We start from the raw sequence: 16,178 nt of genomic DNA on the forward strand, positions 1-16,178 counted from the left end.
CGGAGAGAAAACGCTTTTAGTTTTTCGCTATTGAGTGTGATGTTCGTTGTGGGCTTTTCATGACAGAGCCCTTATTATGTTGAACTGCTTGCTTGCTTCTCCATCTTCAGGCTCACACTCCTGCCGCCTCATTCACTTTCTCCCATTAGTAAAGAGAAAAACCTGTGGTGCCTTTCCCTGACTCTGCATCTGCTTACAGCAACCACTCCCTCCTTCCTTCTGTGTGTCGTAGCTTCCTCATTTTCCCTTTACTCTTGGCCCAGCACAGGCTCCTCCACTTCTCTGAAATAGTCTTGCTCAGCCCCCCCGCCCCTTGCAGAAACATCCCCACCCCCATTACAGTGGTCCTTTGTGTGCATTGGTGCCGTCCCCTCCTCAGACTTGGTCTTCTCTGGCCTTCTGTGACAGTAGGCTCCCAGCAGGCCTCCTGGCTCAGGCCCACGCACTGCCCCCTGCTTATATCTTCTCCTTGGGTCCTTAGGTTGAGGGCACACCAGAGCTGAGGTCAAGTCCAGATGCTCCAGCTCCCAGCCATGTGGGTGCTCTGGGTCTGGGCTGGGGCCTGGCCGGTGACCCCTCCAGGGCACAGACCATGTGGGGAACAGAGCCTTTGGCAGGTTGTTTGCTTTCTATGGTCTCTGTTCCACCAGTAGTCACTCTGCCTCCTACCTTCCCACCACCTCTTTGGGAGCATTTTTAGGCACCTCATGCTGCCATATCCCCTCTGCCTTGGACTGGGCCTGGGCTCCTCCAGTACGGCCGGCCTCTATGAAGGTCCCATCACCCCAGAAATGTGGGCCCCATGCTTGGTGCAACCAGTCTCTTGCCCTGACAGCCCATCAGTGCGTCCCCATTCCTGGCCATCCAGTCCTTTGTCTGCTGTCTTGGGCCTAGATGAGGCTGTGCTTTTTCCCTGCCCTGTCCCCACTTGCCCCTGTGGCTCCTTTTGCACGGGGCAGCGTCCCAACCCAGACTTCTGGTCACGTGGCACCTTCTCACTTAAAACCTGTACCTACCTTTCTTTCTTTTGTTCTTTTATTTATTTATTTAGAGGCAGGGGGAGGGGCAGAGGGAGAGGGAAAGAGGGAATCCTAAGCAGACTCCATGCCCAGCCCAGAGCGTGACTTGGGGCTCGATCTCAAGACCCTGAGATCATTACCTGAGCTGAAAGCAAGAGTTGGACGCATAACTGAGAACCACCCAGGCGCCCCTAAAACCTGTACCATTAAAACCTGCAAGCCAGAATTCTGGTCTTGGCTGGGTGTTGCCCTCTCCGGGCTCAGGGCGCACCCTGTTGCCTGCCAAGCACGCGACTGCCCTGCCTGAGCCGCTGCTCCTTCTTGGGAACACGGAGGCGTTTCCTGGGCCCCGGACCGGGCCATGCCCACTGTGGCCCTTTCCACAAACAGCCCAGCAGCACCCCTTGTGCCTCCTGCAGGAGAAGATGCTCGACCTGTACTGGCTGCTGCGCGTCTGCCTGCGGACCATCGAGCACGGCGACCGCACGGGCTCGCTCTTCGCCTTCATGCCTGAGTTCTACGTGAGCGTGGCCATCAACAGCTACAGCGCCCTCAAGAATTACTTTGGCCCCGTGCACAGCATGGAGGAGCTCCCAGGTGACCTGGCTGTTCAGGCCCGGAGGGGGCCGCCAAGGGGGCCTCTGGTGTGAGCCCTGGCAGCCCCATGCCGAGCCCTTCTAGCCCAGCAGCACACATCTGGAGGGAGGAGGGGGCAACTCCTGTTCTCCCCGGTCCGTAGTAGACAAGGATTTGCAAGAGCCCCACCCGGTGGAGAGCCCTGCCCGGTACCCTAGCCCCAGAGCCACCGGCTCCTCCCTGGTGTGGGGAAGGAAAGAGACCAAATGGAGTGCCGGGGTCGGGGCCCCTCGGGCTTTCACTTCCTTCTTGGCGCCGCTGTGGTCTGGGAGCCAGCTGGCCTCACCGGGCACCCTGGCACTGGCTTGGGATGTGGCCGGTGTTTGCAGATCACAGCAGAGGGCTGGAGGCCATGTGAAGGAGCCTGGGCTTCTCGCAGACCGTGTCAGGCTGGGCTTGGTGCTTTATGTCTGGATCGGGCTGCGGGCTGTCAGGCCCCCGGCCTGTCCCCTGCCCCGCCCCAGGCCTAGGTGCAGGTCTTGTTCTCAGAGGCCGAGCTGTGGGTGCCCAAGGGGCTTTGACTCCTTAGCCATCAAGTGTGTGCTGAGCTGGGCTTGAGCCTAGTCTTGCAGGACCGTCCTCCCCCCACAGTGAGTCTGTGCGACAGCCTCTCACGGTCAGCAGATGCCATGCCCAAAGACCTTAGACGACAGCTTGGGCCCAGACTGGCTCTCGGAGTCCGCTCGGGAGCCCGCCACCCAAGCCCACTCACCCTGCCAGGGGATGTGCCTGCCCCTGGAGCCCCCACTGCCAGCCAAGCTCTCCTACTGCCCCATCCTGCAGGCTATGAAGAGACCCTGACCCGCCTGGCCGCCATCCTTGCCAAACACTTTGCTGACACACGCATCGTGGGCACCGGTGAGGAGCTCTGCAGAGGGCTCGGGATGCGGGGTTGGGATGGCGCCTCTGGCCGGCTGCTCTCTGCCCAGAATGCATGGGGGCCGGCGCTCACGCCAGCCACCTGCTGAGGCGCGGCCTGTCCCAACAGACATCCGTGACTCACTGATGCAGGCCCTGGCCAGCTACGTGTGCTACCCACACTCCCTGCGGGCCGTGGAGCGGATCCCTGAGGAGCAGTGAGTGCGGGTCAGGGCGGGGAGGCGCGCGCTCTGCCCTTCATGGCGCTGCACCCGGCCTCACCCCTCGCCCACCACCGCTTGCCCTCTCAGGCGTGTCGCCATGGTGAGGAGCCTCCTGGCTCCCTATGAGCAGCGGCCCTGGGCCCAGACCAACTGGATCCTGGTGCGGCTCTGGAGGGTGAGCCCGGCTGGAGGGGAGGTGGCTGTGGTGGGCTGGAGGGGAGGGCTGCCCTCCCCACCACTGACCCCCATGGACCCCCGTCACAGGGCTGTGGGTTCGGGTACCGCTACACACGGCTGCCGCACCTGCTGAAAACCAAACCCGAGGATGCCAACTTGCCCAGCCTCCAGAGTGAGTGGCCAGGTTGGGTGACCTGGGGGGCCATGGCCCCCTGCTCTTGGGTCCTCTAGGATTCTTCTCCCTTCTCCCGGCCTCTCTCCTGCACTCATGCTGGGCCCCACCTCTGCCCCCTGGGGTTTCCATTTCCCGGCTTCCTTTCCATCCAGGGACACCCTAGGCCTACTCCCCCTTGTTCCCCAGTCCCACGTGTGCCCTCTGGGCCCGAATGCTCTGCTGGGTCACAGTATCCCCCCAGGCTGCTGGCAGCTGACGCAGAGTGAGGACCCTGAACCAGCTCTCTGAGCCTGGTTCCAGCACCCTGTCCTTCTCCCCCTTCATTGCCATCTGCTGGGGCCAGACCTTGGATACTTGAGTCAAGGCAGGGGCACAGACTAGGGGCTGCCCATGGGGCTTCCAAGAGGAAGGGGCATTTGGTTGGGAGCAGAGTCTCCCTCTCGAGGGGCCGTGGTCCAGCAGAGCCCTGTGAACCTGAGGACCTTCACCTAGGCTGGGCCTGGGGTGGTCCCGCTTGCAGTCTGCCTGTCACACTCTGTGCTCACCCCACAGGGTGGCTTTCCTTGGCCCACGTGGCGTGTTTCTGCCCTCGTGGGCAGGGTTTTTACGTGAAGAGTTGACTGCCTTGTGCAAGGTCACACATCAAGTCCTCACCAGTTGTTTTGGTCGTGCCTGCGGGTGGAACTGACCTGCAGATGGACAGTGGCAGTGGGACCGGAGACTTGTCCTGCTGCTGTAGGAACTATTGATTTGCATTGGGGGGGGGGGGCAGGTGTCCAGCCCAGCTGCGGCTAAGGGCTCTGGTTACTGCTCCCTGTCAGCCCAGACTTGGCACCCACCACCTCGGCTGTATGCCAAGGCCAGGCCAAGGGCAGCAGAGGAGAGGAGAGGACGGCAGGGCTCAGACAGTGGGTCTTAGGGATGCTGACCTCGATACGAGTGAGGAGAGGTCTAGGTCGCCCTGTCTGGGTGTAGCCGTCCCTGAAGGGCATGTGGCTGAGAACTCGCTAGGGGCAGGCTGGGGCTGGTGGGCAGCTCTGGGCCTAAGGGATGGTGTGGGGCTGGGATGTAGCTTGCCCAGCAGATGGAGGGACGGATTGAGCCCTAACCCCGTCCTCCCGCCTTCATGACCTGAGCGTTCTCAGGGAGCCATCTTTTTGTCCTTACACCAATGGCCCAGCGAGTGAGGACAGGTAGACAGGACAGGCAGGAGCCCCAGACTGGAGTCCCCAGTGACCCTACCCCCTCACGGCCCTGCAGAGCCCTGCCCCTCCACCCTGCTTCAGCAGCACATGGCCGAGCTACTGCGGGAGGGTCCCGACGTGGCACCCAGCTTCCTCAACAGCGTCCTCAACCAGCTCAACTGGGCCTTCTCCGAGTTCATCGGCATGATCCAGGAGGTGGGTCACGGCGGGTCGGGTGGGCTGGGGCCTTGCTGTGGACCTGGCACGATCTGCCACGCGGCCAGGCCCCTGACCCCTGCCTGTCCCCCTGCCGGTGGCTCAGATCCAACAGGCTGCCGAGCGCCTAGAGCGGAACTTTGTCGACAGCCGGCAGCTCAAGGTGTGCGCCACCTGCTTTGACCTGTCGGTCAGCCTGCTGCGCGTGCTGGAGATGACTGTCACGCTGGTGCCAGAGATACTCCTTGACTGGACCCGGCCTGCCTCCGAGATGCTGCTGCGGCGTCTCGCGCAGGTGGGTCCATCTGGGCTGGGAGAGGGGAGACCCCTGGGAATGCCCCAGCGGCGAGCCCCCCCAGACACCCACCCATGGGCTCCTGCCCTCACAGCTGCTGAACCAGGTGCTGAACCGGGTGACGGCTGAGAGGAACCTGTTTGACCGTGTGGTCACCCTGCGGCTGCCTGGTGAGGACCTAGCACTCCACACCCATCGGATCCCAGGTCTCGGTTCCTCCGCTGGGAGCGGCAATGCCTGATTGTCCGTTCTGCATCAGGCCAGCCAGGCCTGGCTCCCCCAGCCTTAGCTCGCCCTTCTCTGGGGAGGACGATGGGGGTGGGGGGCTGGCGCTAGCCAGGCGGGCCTAGATCCCCTGCAGTAGGAGCCCGTGACAGCTCTTCCCCTCCCTCCTTTCCCCCCAGGCCTGGAGAGCGTGGACCACTACCCCATTCTGGTGGCCGTGACGGGCATCCTGGTGCGGCTCCTGGTGCATGGCCCGGCCTCGGGGTGAGTGTGAGGCACAGGTGCTGGCGTGGCTGATGGCAGTGGGCCGCCCAGGGCCTGCTGCCACTGTCTCTTCATCTCTACAGTGAACGTCAGAATCAGGTTTTTGAGGCGGGGGGAAGGCAGTGAGGTACGAGCTGCCTAATTAGGTGGCAGCAGCAGTGGCTCTGAGTAGGCGAATCGGGGACCCCACTGGCTTGGGGTTATGCCTCAGGCAGGGCTGGGGTGCTATCCTGCAAGGTACAGGATGGCACTGCTGGGATCAGGGGTTGAGGACACGCGCTGCTACTTGTGTTCGCGAAGGCTCCAGTAATGAGCACGTACCACCTTTATTAAGGAACTCCAGGACAGCTGGATCCAGGGTGCTTGTAGGAGCCCCCAGCTCAGCACCCACACGGGAGGGGCTCTCAGACCCCTCTTCCCTGCCTCCTTGCGGTGGGGAGTAAGATGCGTATAAGACCAGGGCACTGCCTCAGCCATTAGGCCGAGACCAGTGCCAGCCCTTAAGAGGCTTCTACCCTCGAGGGACAGCGAGTTCCGGCTCAGCCCTCCCATCTTGGCCATGCTCAGCAGGCTTTTTACTGCTGAAAAGCTGGGGGACAGGCCATGGTGCCCCTTACTGCTGTCTTGTGAGCCCATGGAAGAGGCCCTGCCCTCAGAGTGGCCTGTGGATGCTGCTGGCCAGAGATGTCGGGGCTGCTCGGGCTGGGACTCAGGCCAGGCCTCCTGGGGCAGGGGCGTCTCTTGAAGAGCCTTGCCTCCTTTCTGCCTGCCCACCAGACTGCATGGAGTTGTGAAGCTTGAAGGAGGTTAGATGCTGGCGCTTGTTTCCTCCCTCCACCCTGGGTGGGGTCCTAGGTCTTCCTTTGGAGCTCTTCTCTTCCTCTGTGGGCCCACTCTCCTCCTGTCCCGCTGGGAAGGGGAAGGTGGTTATGCTTCAGTTCTTTACCACTACTGCCTGATAGCTGCCTTGGCTCCTAAGGGTGTGCCTCGGACTCTAATGCAAGGGCTCTTCCAGATGGCCCCAGTTTCAGGCCTCATGGGACATATGGGCACCAGCTGGTCCTGCGAGGGCCTACGGCCTTCGGGCCCTGTGTTTGTTAGAGTGGAGCAGGAGAGGGTGGGGAGCCCAGCCCTTCCATCAGCGAGTGGCGCTGCTGTAGTTGAGGTCGACGCCACACAGAAGACTGGAGGACCAAGCCCAGCGCTCCCACCAGCATCTGGCAGTTGTCCGGACAGCAGCAGGGAGTGGGGCAAGCAGCGGGCAGTCGGTGGCCTGGCTCTGAGCCCAGGGCGGCCTAGGTCATCACCAGACCCTCAGAGCCCGTGGAGCTAGCGGACTCAGAGTCAGCCTGGAGCCGCAGGCCCACGGGATTGTAGAGATCAAAGTCCTCGGCTACCGCCAGCTGCACACGCCCGTTGAGGCCCCTCCTGCCCGGCTCCAGAAAGACCACATGCTTGTGGACACTGGCTTTGCGGCTGGGCACATCCGGCGGGGTGGTGCCGAGCGCCGAGGACTGTGCGCTCAGCTCCCGCAGGGGGCTGCGTGCCCGGGGCCAGCGGCGGCAGCGGCAGCGGCAGGTGCGGCGGTAGCAGCGGCGGCAGCCGGGGCAGGGCGGCGCGAACAGGTACAGAAGCACGAGCGTCAGGCCCACGGCGCAGCCCAGCAGGGTGGTGAAGCCCGTGTTGAAAGGCTCGGGCTCGGGGCGCGGGGAGTGCACGCTCACGTTGTACTCGTGCGTCTGGTTGTGATGGAGGCGGGGCCCGGCGGCCAGGCACACGAAGAGCCCCTCGTGCCGCGGCTGCACGTTGCTGATGGCCAGGCTGCCGTCAGCCAGCACCGCGATGCTGCCGTCTCGGGACCCCGGTGCCACGAGCAGCTCCTGCCTCGGTGACACCCAGGCGACCCTCACGGCGGGGGCGCTGGTGTTGCAGCGCAGCCTCAGGGGCCGACCCATCTGCACGTGCAGCTGCTCTTCCGGCCGCTCCAGGCCCCGGGCCAGGGCGGCCGAGCAATTCTCGAAGACCCGGCTGTGCTCAAAGAAGCGCACGCGGGACGTGGGCACCTTGAAGGCCAGGCACATGTATTCGCGGGCGAAGTCGCTCACGGCGCTGAGGCCCCGCTCGTGCCAGCGCTGCAGCAGGTGGTAGAGGCGGCAGTCGCAGGGCAGTGGGTTGTTGTGCAGGTAGAGGCCGTTCTTGAGGAAGGCCGGCAGGGCGGCCAGGTCGGCCACGGGGATGCGGCCCAGGCGGTTGGAGGAGAGGTCCAGAGTCCGGAGGTGGGCGGCGCGCAGGCCGTGCAGGTGGTCGAAAGAGAAGGCGGCGAGCTCGTTGCAGCCCAGGTAGAGACGGCTGAGGGCGCCCAGGCCGTGGAAGGCGCGCTCGTCCAGGTGCGCCAGGCGGTTGTTGAACAGCAGCAGCCTCTCGAGCGCCCCCAGCCCCTCGAGGTCGTGGCGTCCCAGCGCCCGCAGCGCGTTGGACGATAAGTCGAGCAGCCGCAGGCCGCTGGCGTTGGTGAAGACTCCGCGGCCCAGCACGTCCAGCTCGTTGTGGCCGAGGCGCAGGGCGCGCAGCCGGGAGAGGGGCGTCAGCCAGCCGGGGCGCAGGCGCTGGAGTGCGTTGTGGCTCAGGTCGAGGTCTGTGGCGGCGGCGGGCAGCGCAGCCGGCACGTCCCGCAGCCCCAGGCCCGCGCAGCTCAGGAGGTCGGCGGCGCACACACATTTGTAGGGGCAGTTATGGGGCCCGGAGGGCAAGAAGCCTTCCGCGCCCAGGGTGCCCACCCCGACGTGCGGCAGGCACAGCAGTGCGCCCAGCAGTACCAGCCGGGCCATGGTGGTGTCTGCCGGGAGAGGGGGTGGGATGGGGGCCCTCTGTGCGGGACGCCGCGCCGGGACTCACCCCGTTCTGCCGGCTGTGGGCTCCACCCCGCACGCCAACCGCCCCTTCTCCCCGGCTCCAGGTCGGTCGGGATTTGGGGCCGTGCTGCGCTCAGCACTCCCTCTTCTGGCTTCCCCAGCTCTCCGAGTGCCTCCCTGGTCAGCTTCTAAATACTCTCCCGGAGGAGGGCGGGGCCTCAGTCTCCCATTGGCTCCTGCTGGAGGGGGCGGGGCAGCCCCCCCACCTCCTCGCGACCGAAGTCCCCATGTGGCCGCCAGAGGGGGCGCGAGTCCGCCCCCAGTGCCCCAATGTGTGCTTGGCCAGTGGCTTTCCTGGTGCCCATCTCCCCCAGAACAGGAGGGGAAACTTGGGAGGCACTCCTTTAACCTCCTAGTGATGTTCTTTATTCGTTTTCTTTGGAGAGTTAGTGTTTATTAGGGGGTAGGCCGACTTTATCCGCTGGTCACCCCCTTCAAATGGCACCCGGGCTGTATGAGTTCTTACTGGGATCTAGGATGAGGGACACGGAGGGGGGCAGGTGGAAAACAAGGTGGGCTGAACTGTCCCACGAGCCCTGCCCCTCCAGTAGGTACTGCTTTCTGACTACCCTTGCCCCCTCTCCCACCTAGGACAGAGAGAGCCACGTCAGTACTCCTTGCTGATCCCTGCTTCCAGCTCCGCTCTATATGTTATCTCCTGGGGCAGCCAGAGCCCCCTGCCCCTGGCACTGCCCTGCCTGCCCCTGACCGGAAGCGCTTCTCCCTGCAGAGCTGTGAGTGGAACCGGGGTGGGTCAGGGATCTGGGGCTAGACTAGATCAAGAAGAGCAAATTCCCAAGTTGTGGTACTTCAGAGGCACTGGGTTCCAGGGCCACATTGGGTCTGACCCCTGCTACCACCCCCCAGACACAGATTACATCAGCACTGAGGAGCTGGCCCAGGTGGAACAGATGCTGGCCCACCTGACCTCTGCGTCTGCCCAGGCAGCAGCTGCCTCCCTGGTGAGTGGGGCCACAGCAGCCAGCTGTACGCCACCCGCATACACGTTGGCACAACTGCACACTACGTAGGCACAGTCTCCGTCTACTTGTCTGGGCGTCCAACCCCAACCCACCCTGCACTCTGCTCCCTGCAGCCCACCAGCGAGGAGGACCTCTGCCCTATCTGCTATGCTCACCCCATTTCTGCTGTGTTCCAGCCCTGTGGCCATAAGTCCTGCAAGTAAGTGGGCCCCACGGGTGCAGGAGGCTGGGGAAGCGGCGGGGATACACAGGCTCTCCTCCACCGCCCCTCCCGTTGTAGAGCCTGCATCAACCAGCACCTGATGAACAACAAGGACTGCTTCTTCTGCAAAGCCACCATCGTGTCCGTAGAGGACTGGGAGAAGGCGGCCAGTGCAAGTACCACCACTTCCTCGGCTGCCTAGCCCACCCGGCGGCAGCCTCCACCCCTGAACTCAGACCCAGGCTGGGCCCTATTTATGAGCTCCTCTTGTCCTGTTCCCCACGACCCCCCCCCAATGTCCAACCTCCTTGCCTGAGTGTAATCTCACTGGCGGGAGCCCAGCCGTGTCCTAATTGTGCCTGAGCTTGACTTTCAGTCAGGGCCACAGTGAGCATTAAATTATTATTCCATACAGCCCTGGCCCGGCCCTTCTTGAGGGAGTGGGCTTTGTGGGGTATGCCCAGCAAGGATCCTGCCAGCTTATGTCCACAGGAGGGGGCAGGTGTCCCAGCCGCTTCCGCCTCGTCCAGTTCTCCCAGATAAACGGCAAGTCCAAGGCCTCCTGACGTGTCACGCCAGGGCTCCCCCTGCCAGTGAGGAAATGGGGCCTCAGCCAGCCCCATGGCATCCCCTCACATGATGATGCGAGGCTCCGGCACCGACTCGCCGATAGACTTGTGGGGCAGCACGCTGGCCCCGTTGAGGTAGAGCTCGTCGTTTACGATGACGTCTTCACCCAGCACGGTCACGTTCTCCATGCGCACCTCGGGGGAGGGGGCAGGCCTGGTCAGCGAGGCAGGCACACTCCCTGCCCCCTCCCCATCCGGCCAGCCCCTAGGCTTACCCACTGGCCCACGCGGCAGCGCCAGCCCACAATGCAGGACTCGAGCCAGGAGTGGGACCGGATGTGGGCGTCTCGCAGCACTGTGCACCGCCGGATGCACACGCCGTCCTCCACCACCACACCGGGACCAAGGCTCACGTTGGGGCCGATGCTGCAGTTCTGGCCGATGCGGGCACTTGGGTCCTAAGGAGAGTGGGGAAAATACGAGTGAGCTGTCCATCTCCCCAGCCTGAGAAGGGGCATCTGTGACGGGTGGGGCAGGGGCCTCACCACCAGCACGTTGCCCACGATGCCGGGGCCTGAGCACAGCTGCTCAGGCTGCTTCTGTCGCAGGGACTGTAGGAAGAGGCACATGCCTGTGAGGAAATCCTTGGGCTGCCCTATGTCCATCCAGAAGCCTGTTGGGAGAAAATGCATCAGGGGGCTCAGCCCAGCCACACCACACCCCTACCCTGTGGCCTCCCTGCCTCACCCTGCAGCTCCATGGCATATAGCTGCCCCTCCTTGGCCATGACAGGGAAGATCTCCTTCTCAATGGATGTAGGCTGCAGCTGTGGGAGTGGGCAGCTTGTGAGCAGGGCTGTGGGGAGGGGGCCTGCCCTCTCCCAGCCCCCCAGCAGCCGGCTTCTACACACCTGGATGCGCCGCAGCACCGCAGGGTTCAGGATGTACATTCCTGCGTTGATCTTGTTGGACACGAACACCTGCGGCTTCTCCACGAACCGGTGAATGCGGCCTGTGTCAGCCTCACATACCACCACACCATACTTAGAGGGTTCCTCCACTTTGGTCACCTGAGTGGAGGGGGACCTCAGGCCCAGTCCAGGTGTGCCTGAGCCTTGACAATGCATACTGTCCTAAATCTCAGGGGCTGTGCCCCAATGCTTAAAAACACGTACTGCACAGCTTTGCACCCACAACACAAGGGGACAGTTAAAGGCTGGGTAGTGGAGGAGGCTGGGCATGGAGGGACAGGAGTGTCAGAGAAGAAAGATCTAGTCCCTTACCAGGATGGAGCCCTCCTGGCCGTGGTGCCGGTGGAACTGCACCATGGCTTGGAAGGGGAAGTCGCAGATCACATCACTGTTGAGGACGAAGAAAGGGTCCGAAGTCTCAGAGAGCAGGTCACGGGCAAGCGCCAGGGGCCCAGCTAGGAGAGAAGTACAGGTCACCATCTTCCTGGGGGCTGTGGGGGCATCTGAGCCCCTGGATCCAGGTTCAGTAGACCCCATCCAGTCTGGGTCTTACCCCTTCCCGGGCCCTAAACCCTCCCCAGGAATCTTTACTGACCTGTCCCCAGAGGCTCTTCTTCATGGGACATGGAGATGCGGATTCCCAGCTGGAAGGGAGAAGTCGCCTGTCAGGTTCCTCCCACCAGGGTGGGTGGTTGCGCGGGGAGCAAAGAAAAAGGTCAAAAGTCCGAGCCTCACCCTCTGCTCCTGCGCCTTCATTTCCTTCTCCAGCACCTGAGACATGTAGCTCACGGCCAGAATCACGTGGTCCACACCAGCCTGTTGGACAAAACAGCGCAGGCCGACAGAGGGGCTCAGCCGGAAGGCACGGGCGTCCGCGACCCCCCCCCCCCCCCAGTGCTGTCCGTCCCTCGTCCTGCCGGGTCCCACCGCGACACCGACCCCGGGTCTTACCGCGGCCAGCGCCTCGACTTGGTGCAGCAAGATGGGCTTATTGCAGAAATCCACCAGTGGCTTCGGGATGCTTAGCGTCAGCGGCCGCAGACGCGTCCCATAGCCGCCCACCAAGATCAGTGCCTTCATCGCGCCTGCGGGCGGCCGGAGAGTGAGTCCCAGGCTCCGCGGCCCGGCCCGCCCGGCCGAGCCCTGCCGCGCACTCCCGCCGCCGTGCCCGGCCCCGCGCCCTTCGCCTGCCAGACTGACCCACTCTGGCTCTGCCTTGGCCGCCCAGTCCGCCCTGACGCCCGGCCCGGGGCTCCACACGGCAGGACGCGACACCAAACGGAGGGGGGCTAGCCCCAAACTCAGGCCGGACCTAGGCGGGCGGTGACGTGAGCCCGAGCCGGCCAATAAGCTGCCGTTTACGTGGCACGGACGCCGACGTCGGAGCGCTGACGCGCGGCGCTTCGGAAGACGTAGCCAATGAGAGCCCGAGCGCACCAGGCTGCCATGGGGACCGGGCCCCGGGCCGGCGGGTCAGCTAACCATTGGCGGATCCAAAGGCGGAACTGGCGCCAAGGGCGAGGCTTCCTTCCCTACGGGTGCCGGGGTCCGCCGCCGCACGGCCGCTTCCGGCCCCGCCCCGGGGCAGCGGCTTGCGGGACACGGCGGAGGAACGCGAGGGAGGGGGGCGGCGGTCGGGCCGGGCCTGTGTCCTGGAAGCCGCGGGACAGCAAAGAAGCGGACACACCTCAGTTTCTAGCGGCTTTATTTTGACATACACGACCTCAGACACAAGCGGGGCGGGCAGCGCTAGGTGTACAGAAAGGGGCGACCGGCCCAAGGCCCGAGCACCCCTCCCCCGCACGCAAGGTCCCGAGGAGACGCAGCTGGCCCAGCCGCGGCCGGAGCCGAGAGTGGAAGGGGGCGCAGGCCTCGGGCGGTGTGGGCAGGTTTAGGCGGCTTCCAGGAAAGTAGAGCAGAGAGCGATTCCTAGAGGCGAGGCCTCACAGTTACCCGAGAAGCAAAGGAACCAGGTCCTTCCCAGGGTGCTCCAATTTTTTTTCCTCATTAAAACTTTTTTTTTTTTAAATCGGCAAAAACAAAACCAAATTGAACAGCTTTAATGTTTCAAGCAATCTGCATCTAGGGGGTGTGCACGTGGCCAGATGTGCGCGAGTGAGCAGCGGCTACAGAATTAGCCCAGGCCTTTGGCCCCCGGGGAAACCCCCACACCCACTGCACAGGCCCCAATGTGAGGGAGGGGTTGGGTCCCTGGCAAGTTGCTACACTGGTCCCCTTCCTCGTTAAGCACCGCCGGTCCCATCCCCCCTAGCCCAGGGGGCTGGTGTCGACTTGGCCCAGGGAAGCACTAGAGAGAGGGGTCACTTGAGCGCCCCAACCCGTGATCCCGCGTTGCACTTTGGTCCCAAGTTGGGGTTTGGGAAGGCAGGGCCTGGCAGGGACAGGGCTCTCTGGCAAGGAGCAGGGAAAAAGTAGAGGCAGAGAATGTGTGCGCACACACATGCCCACCACCATCCACCAGATAACAGAGCTGGGTCTCCAAGTGTCAAAAGTGCTGAAAAGAGGGGTCCTGCCCTGATGGAGCAGGAGCAAATCCCAGGCCCTTCTGCTCTTTTTAGTGCCAGGAAAACACTGAAGATAGTGGGTACAGTCTCTCACTATGAAGAGCAGAACGGGGCAGCATCTGCTCCCAAAATATAGGAACTCAGGAGGCACAGCACATCCCCAGGCTGGAGAGGTTCAACTAAAGGGGGCCCCAAGGGGCCCCTGACTCTTTGCCTTAGCCTCTGCCCTGCCAGGAAATGACGGTCTACACTAACGAAGAGCTACTACCCCTATGGCTGAAGCCACAGAATGGGACAGGAAAGATGGTCCTCACTGACCAGAAACAGGCAAGCTGTCCCTCCCAGCCCCAAGGAATGGGAACCTGCCCACCACTGGCACCAGGATCAGAGGGCCAAGAGAGATGGGGTCCATCAAGGAGCCCGATTAAAATGTGTGAAGCTGCATCTCTAAGGACTAGGAAAGTAGTCCACAAGTCCCAAGGCCTCTCAGACAGGCTGGCAGGCTTACCTTTAATGCCCAAATAAGGACACGCCAAAAGTGATAGTAACAGTGGCCCTAGGCTCAGAGATGAGGGCACTAACCTTGGCAATGACTAGGTGAGTGCAATGTCACCTCCTGGCCACATGTCCGAGGTGGCAGGTCTCTGTGCCATTAAGGGCTGGTGGCAAAAATGATTAAAACCACCAGAAAGGTCACCCCTTGGGCCTCCACTGTACCACTGTCAGCGCTGAGCAGGGCTTACACGCCAGGCCCACAGAGAAGGTGCTGGGCCATCCGGGAAACATCTCCTACAATTCATTTGCTACCAGTTCTTTGTAAAAAGGTAGCACCTGCTGACAACAGGGCCAGGGGCAAAAGCTCACCTCAGAAATGGGAAAGAATATTTTGCTGAGGAAAGCATGACAGAAATCAATTATTTACTAATGAACAAGGCTACAGCCCAGGAAAAAGATCCCAAGAGACAAGGGCTGGCAGATGGACAAATGGACAGACTGATGGATCCCAGGACTGATGAGACAAAACTCATTAGCAGAATCTGGGCACCTGCACCCAAGGCCCAAACAATGTCCCTCTGAGCAGACAAGCCTAAAGCTCTCCCTCACAAGCCTGGAGCTCCTCACAATGGGCTGCTGCCTTGAGCTTAGCCTGGGGAAAGGTGACACCCTGAGCGGACCACAGCCCTTGAGCCCTGGGAAGGACAGCCCATCCAAAGGCAGCACAGCTGCCCAAGCTAGAGGAAGAAGACTCCCACCCACAACACAAGAACCGCAAATACTGTCTAGGCCAGAGCCACCAGAGGCCCTGAGGCCTGCTGGGACACTGACTCTCCTCAGCAACAGAACAGGGACCCCTTCAGTGCGGCAAGAAGGAGTGGCCTCCTCAGGCAAGGGATCTCGGTAAGAAAGGCTGGCTGGGCTGTGCAGGCAGAAAGAGCAGCAAGTTCAGGTGCCAAAGAGTGACCAGGACCCCAGTCATGAATCTAGCCTCATGCCAAGTTCAGAACCAAGAAGGACGGGTCCAGCGATGTACGACCGGCCCTGTGGTACCCAGGGGGCATGTGTTAAAGAGCTGGCTGATGCCCACGCCACCAGACGAGAAAGTCCCCCAACAGATGGGCACCCAATCCTCTACTGGTGAGGAACAAGGGATGAGTGAGCACAGAGGGGCCTTGCACCAGCCCAGGGCTTCACCTTAAAACCAGCAGGGCCCTGCAGCCACAGACACCAAAGACCTAGGCAAGAGAAACCAATGTCCAAGGGCACCCTGTCCCTGCCGCCGAGCCCATCCACCAGGGGCACCTCTTCCTTCCTAAGTCAGCCTGGACACAGCAGTCAGAGCCGTAGAGCTAAAGGAGCCTGGCTGAGAGGATGTGTGTTGTGCCCTCCTTCACTTTATATATATGGATTCCAGGCTACAGCTAAAAACATTTCTTTTAGTTTACACCAAAGAGAAATATAACCCTTTAAAAGCAAGTCTGTGTGTCCTCACGGCGAGTTCAGTCAGAGCAATGGTCCCTGCCTGCGGGTGGAGAGGAAGGGGTTCTGGGGGCCCAGGGCCGGGCCTACTGGTTCTCGTCCCGCATCTGTTCCATGATGCTGATGAGGTTCTCTAGGCCGAACACATAGCCTCGGTCCGGCCCGTCATGCACGGTGGGGTCATCCCGGAAGCCCTTGAACGTGCTGTGTGCAAAGTCGATCATGCGGACATCCACCTTGGGTGGAGAGGAGGGGCCGGCCTCGGGGCTGGTGCTACTGGGGCTGGTGCTAGGGCCACAGGGCGGCGCCCCCTCAGGGAGCCCCGTATCCAGGTGCTTGAGACGCATCTCGGCCCGGCGGTCCAGGAAGGACTCTGCCCGGCACTCCCTGCCGTCGTAGATGACAAGCAGGGAGCTGGAGTAGAAGCGGTAGGAGGCCTGCCGCTCCAGCACAGCTTTCAGGCCCCGCAGTTTGCTCAGGATGGGCTCAAAAAGGTCACGCCTCAGGTCCAGACCGTTGTGCAGGTACTGATAGAGGGCGTTGCGGAAGCCTTCAATGGAGAGCCCACGGCCATAGTACTTGTTCCTGCAGAGGTAATGCCCTGTGTCCAGCTGGTACACCTGAAAGCCCAGGAGACAGAGCGGGTGAGCACCGGGGAGGTCGGATGACCTTCAAGTGCCCTGGGCAGGCACCGTCTGGGAAGTACTCCCGGCCAGCTTGACTCATCCCGATGTCAAGGCAACAGGCTCTCACAGAGGCTCTGGATC

General features: G+C 62.4%; 4 protein-coding genes across 24 annotated transcripts in view; 1 reads left to right on the forward strand and 3 right to left on the reverse strand.

Moving 5' to 3' along the window:
* Window positions 1-9,784, forward strand: part of RNF123 (ring finger protein 123) — a 29,015-nt gene extending 19,231 nt beyond the window's left edge. For all 11 annotated transcript variants that reach the window (XM_048211662.2, XM_044384855.3, XM_044384856.3 and 8 more), the window contains 13 exons: window positions 1,439-1,616; window positions 2,439-2,513; window positions 2,644-2,731; window positions 2,825-2,912; window positions 3,002-3,086; window positions 4,350-4,489; window positions 4,596-4,784; window positions 4,879-4,954; window positions 5,189-5,273; window positions 8,777-8,919; window positions 9,053-9,147; window positions 9,282-9,367; window positions 9,449-9,784. In XM_048211662.2, the coding sequence (XP_048067619.1) occupies window positions 1,439-1,616; window positions 2,439-2,513; window positions 2,644-2,731; window positions 2,825-2,912; window positions 3,002-3,086; window positions 4,350-4,489; window positions 4,596-4,784; window positions 4,879-4,954; window positions 5,189-5,273; window positions 8,777-8,919; window positions 9,053-9,147; window positions 9,282-9,367; window positions 9,449-9,572 (1,452 nt within the window). In that variant the 3' untranslated portion in view covers window positions 9,573-9,784. The remainder of the gene's footprint in view (window positions 1-1,438; window positions 1,617-2,438; window positions 2,514-2,643; window positions 2,732-2,824; window positions 2,913-3,001; window positions 3,087-4,349; window positions 4,490-4,595; window positions 4,785-4,878; window positions 4,955-5,188; window positions 5,274-8,776; window positions 8,920-9,052; window positions 9,148-9,281; window positions 9,368-9,448) is intronic.
* On the reverse strand, window positions 5,191-8,423 carry AMIGO3 (adhesion molecule with Ig like domain 3). Its single transcript, XM_026500859.4, has one exon. It carries the CDS (start codon window positions 8,099-8,101, stop codon window positions 6,569-6,571), a length of 1,533 nt encoding a protein of 510 aa, XP_026356644.1. The 5' UTR covers window positions 8,102-8,423; the 3' UTR covers window positions 5,191-6,568.
* GMPPB (GDP-mannose pyrophosphorylase B) lies at window positions 8,558-12,240 on the reverse strand. Its single transcript, XM_026500863.4, has 10 exons — window positions 12,110-12,240; window positions 11,861-11,994; window positions 11,645-11,725; window positions 11,505-11,553; window positions 11,222-11,364; window positions 10,850-11,008; window positions 10,687-10,765; window positions 10,485-10,612; window positions 10,215-10,397; window positions 8,558-10,134 (listed from the first exon to the last, which is right to left on the reverse strand). Exons 2-10 carry the CDS (start codon window positions 11,987-11,989, stop codon window positions 10,003-10,005), a joined length of 1,083 nt encoding a protein of 360 aa, XP_026356648.1. The 5' UTR covers window positions 11,990-11,994; window positions 12,110-12,240; the 3' UTR covers window positions 8,558-10,002.
* A 357-nt stretch (window positions 12,241-12,597) lies between these two features.
* The window catches only part of IP6K1 (inositol hexakisphosphate kinase 1), a 61,785-nt gene continuing 58,204 nt past the window's right edge, over window positions 12,598-16,178 (reverse strand). For all 11 annotated transcript variants that reach the window (XM_026500862.4, XM_048211668.2, XM_057311708.1 and 8 more), the window contains one exon: window positions 12,598-16,031. In XM_026500862.4, coding sequence (XP_026356647.1) covers window positions 15,498-16,031 — 534 coding nt within the window. In that variant the 3' untranslated portion in view covers window positions 12,598-15,497. The remainder of the gene's footprint in view (window positions 16,032-16,178) is intronic.

Source organism: Ursus arctos, unplaced genomic scaffold (assembly GCF_023065955.2).
Source record: "Ursus arctos isolate Adak ecotype North America unplaced genomic scaffold, UrsArc2.0 scaffold_14, whole genome shotgun sequence".
Taxonomy (NCBI): domain Eukaryota; kingdom Metazoa; phylum Chordata; class Mammalia; order Carnivora; family Ursidae; genus Ursus; species Ursus arctos.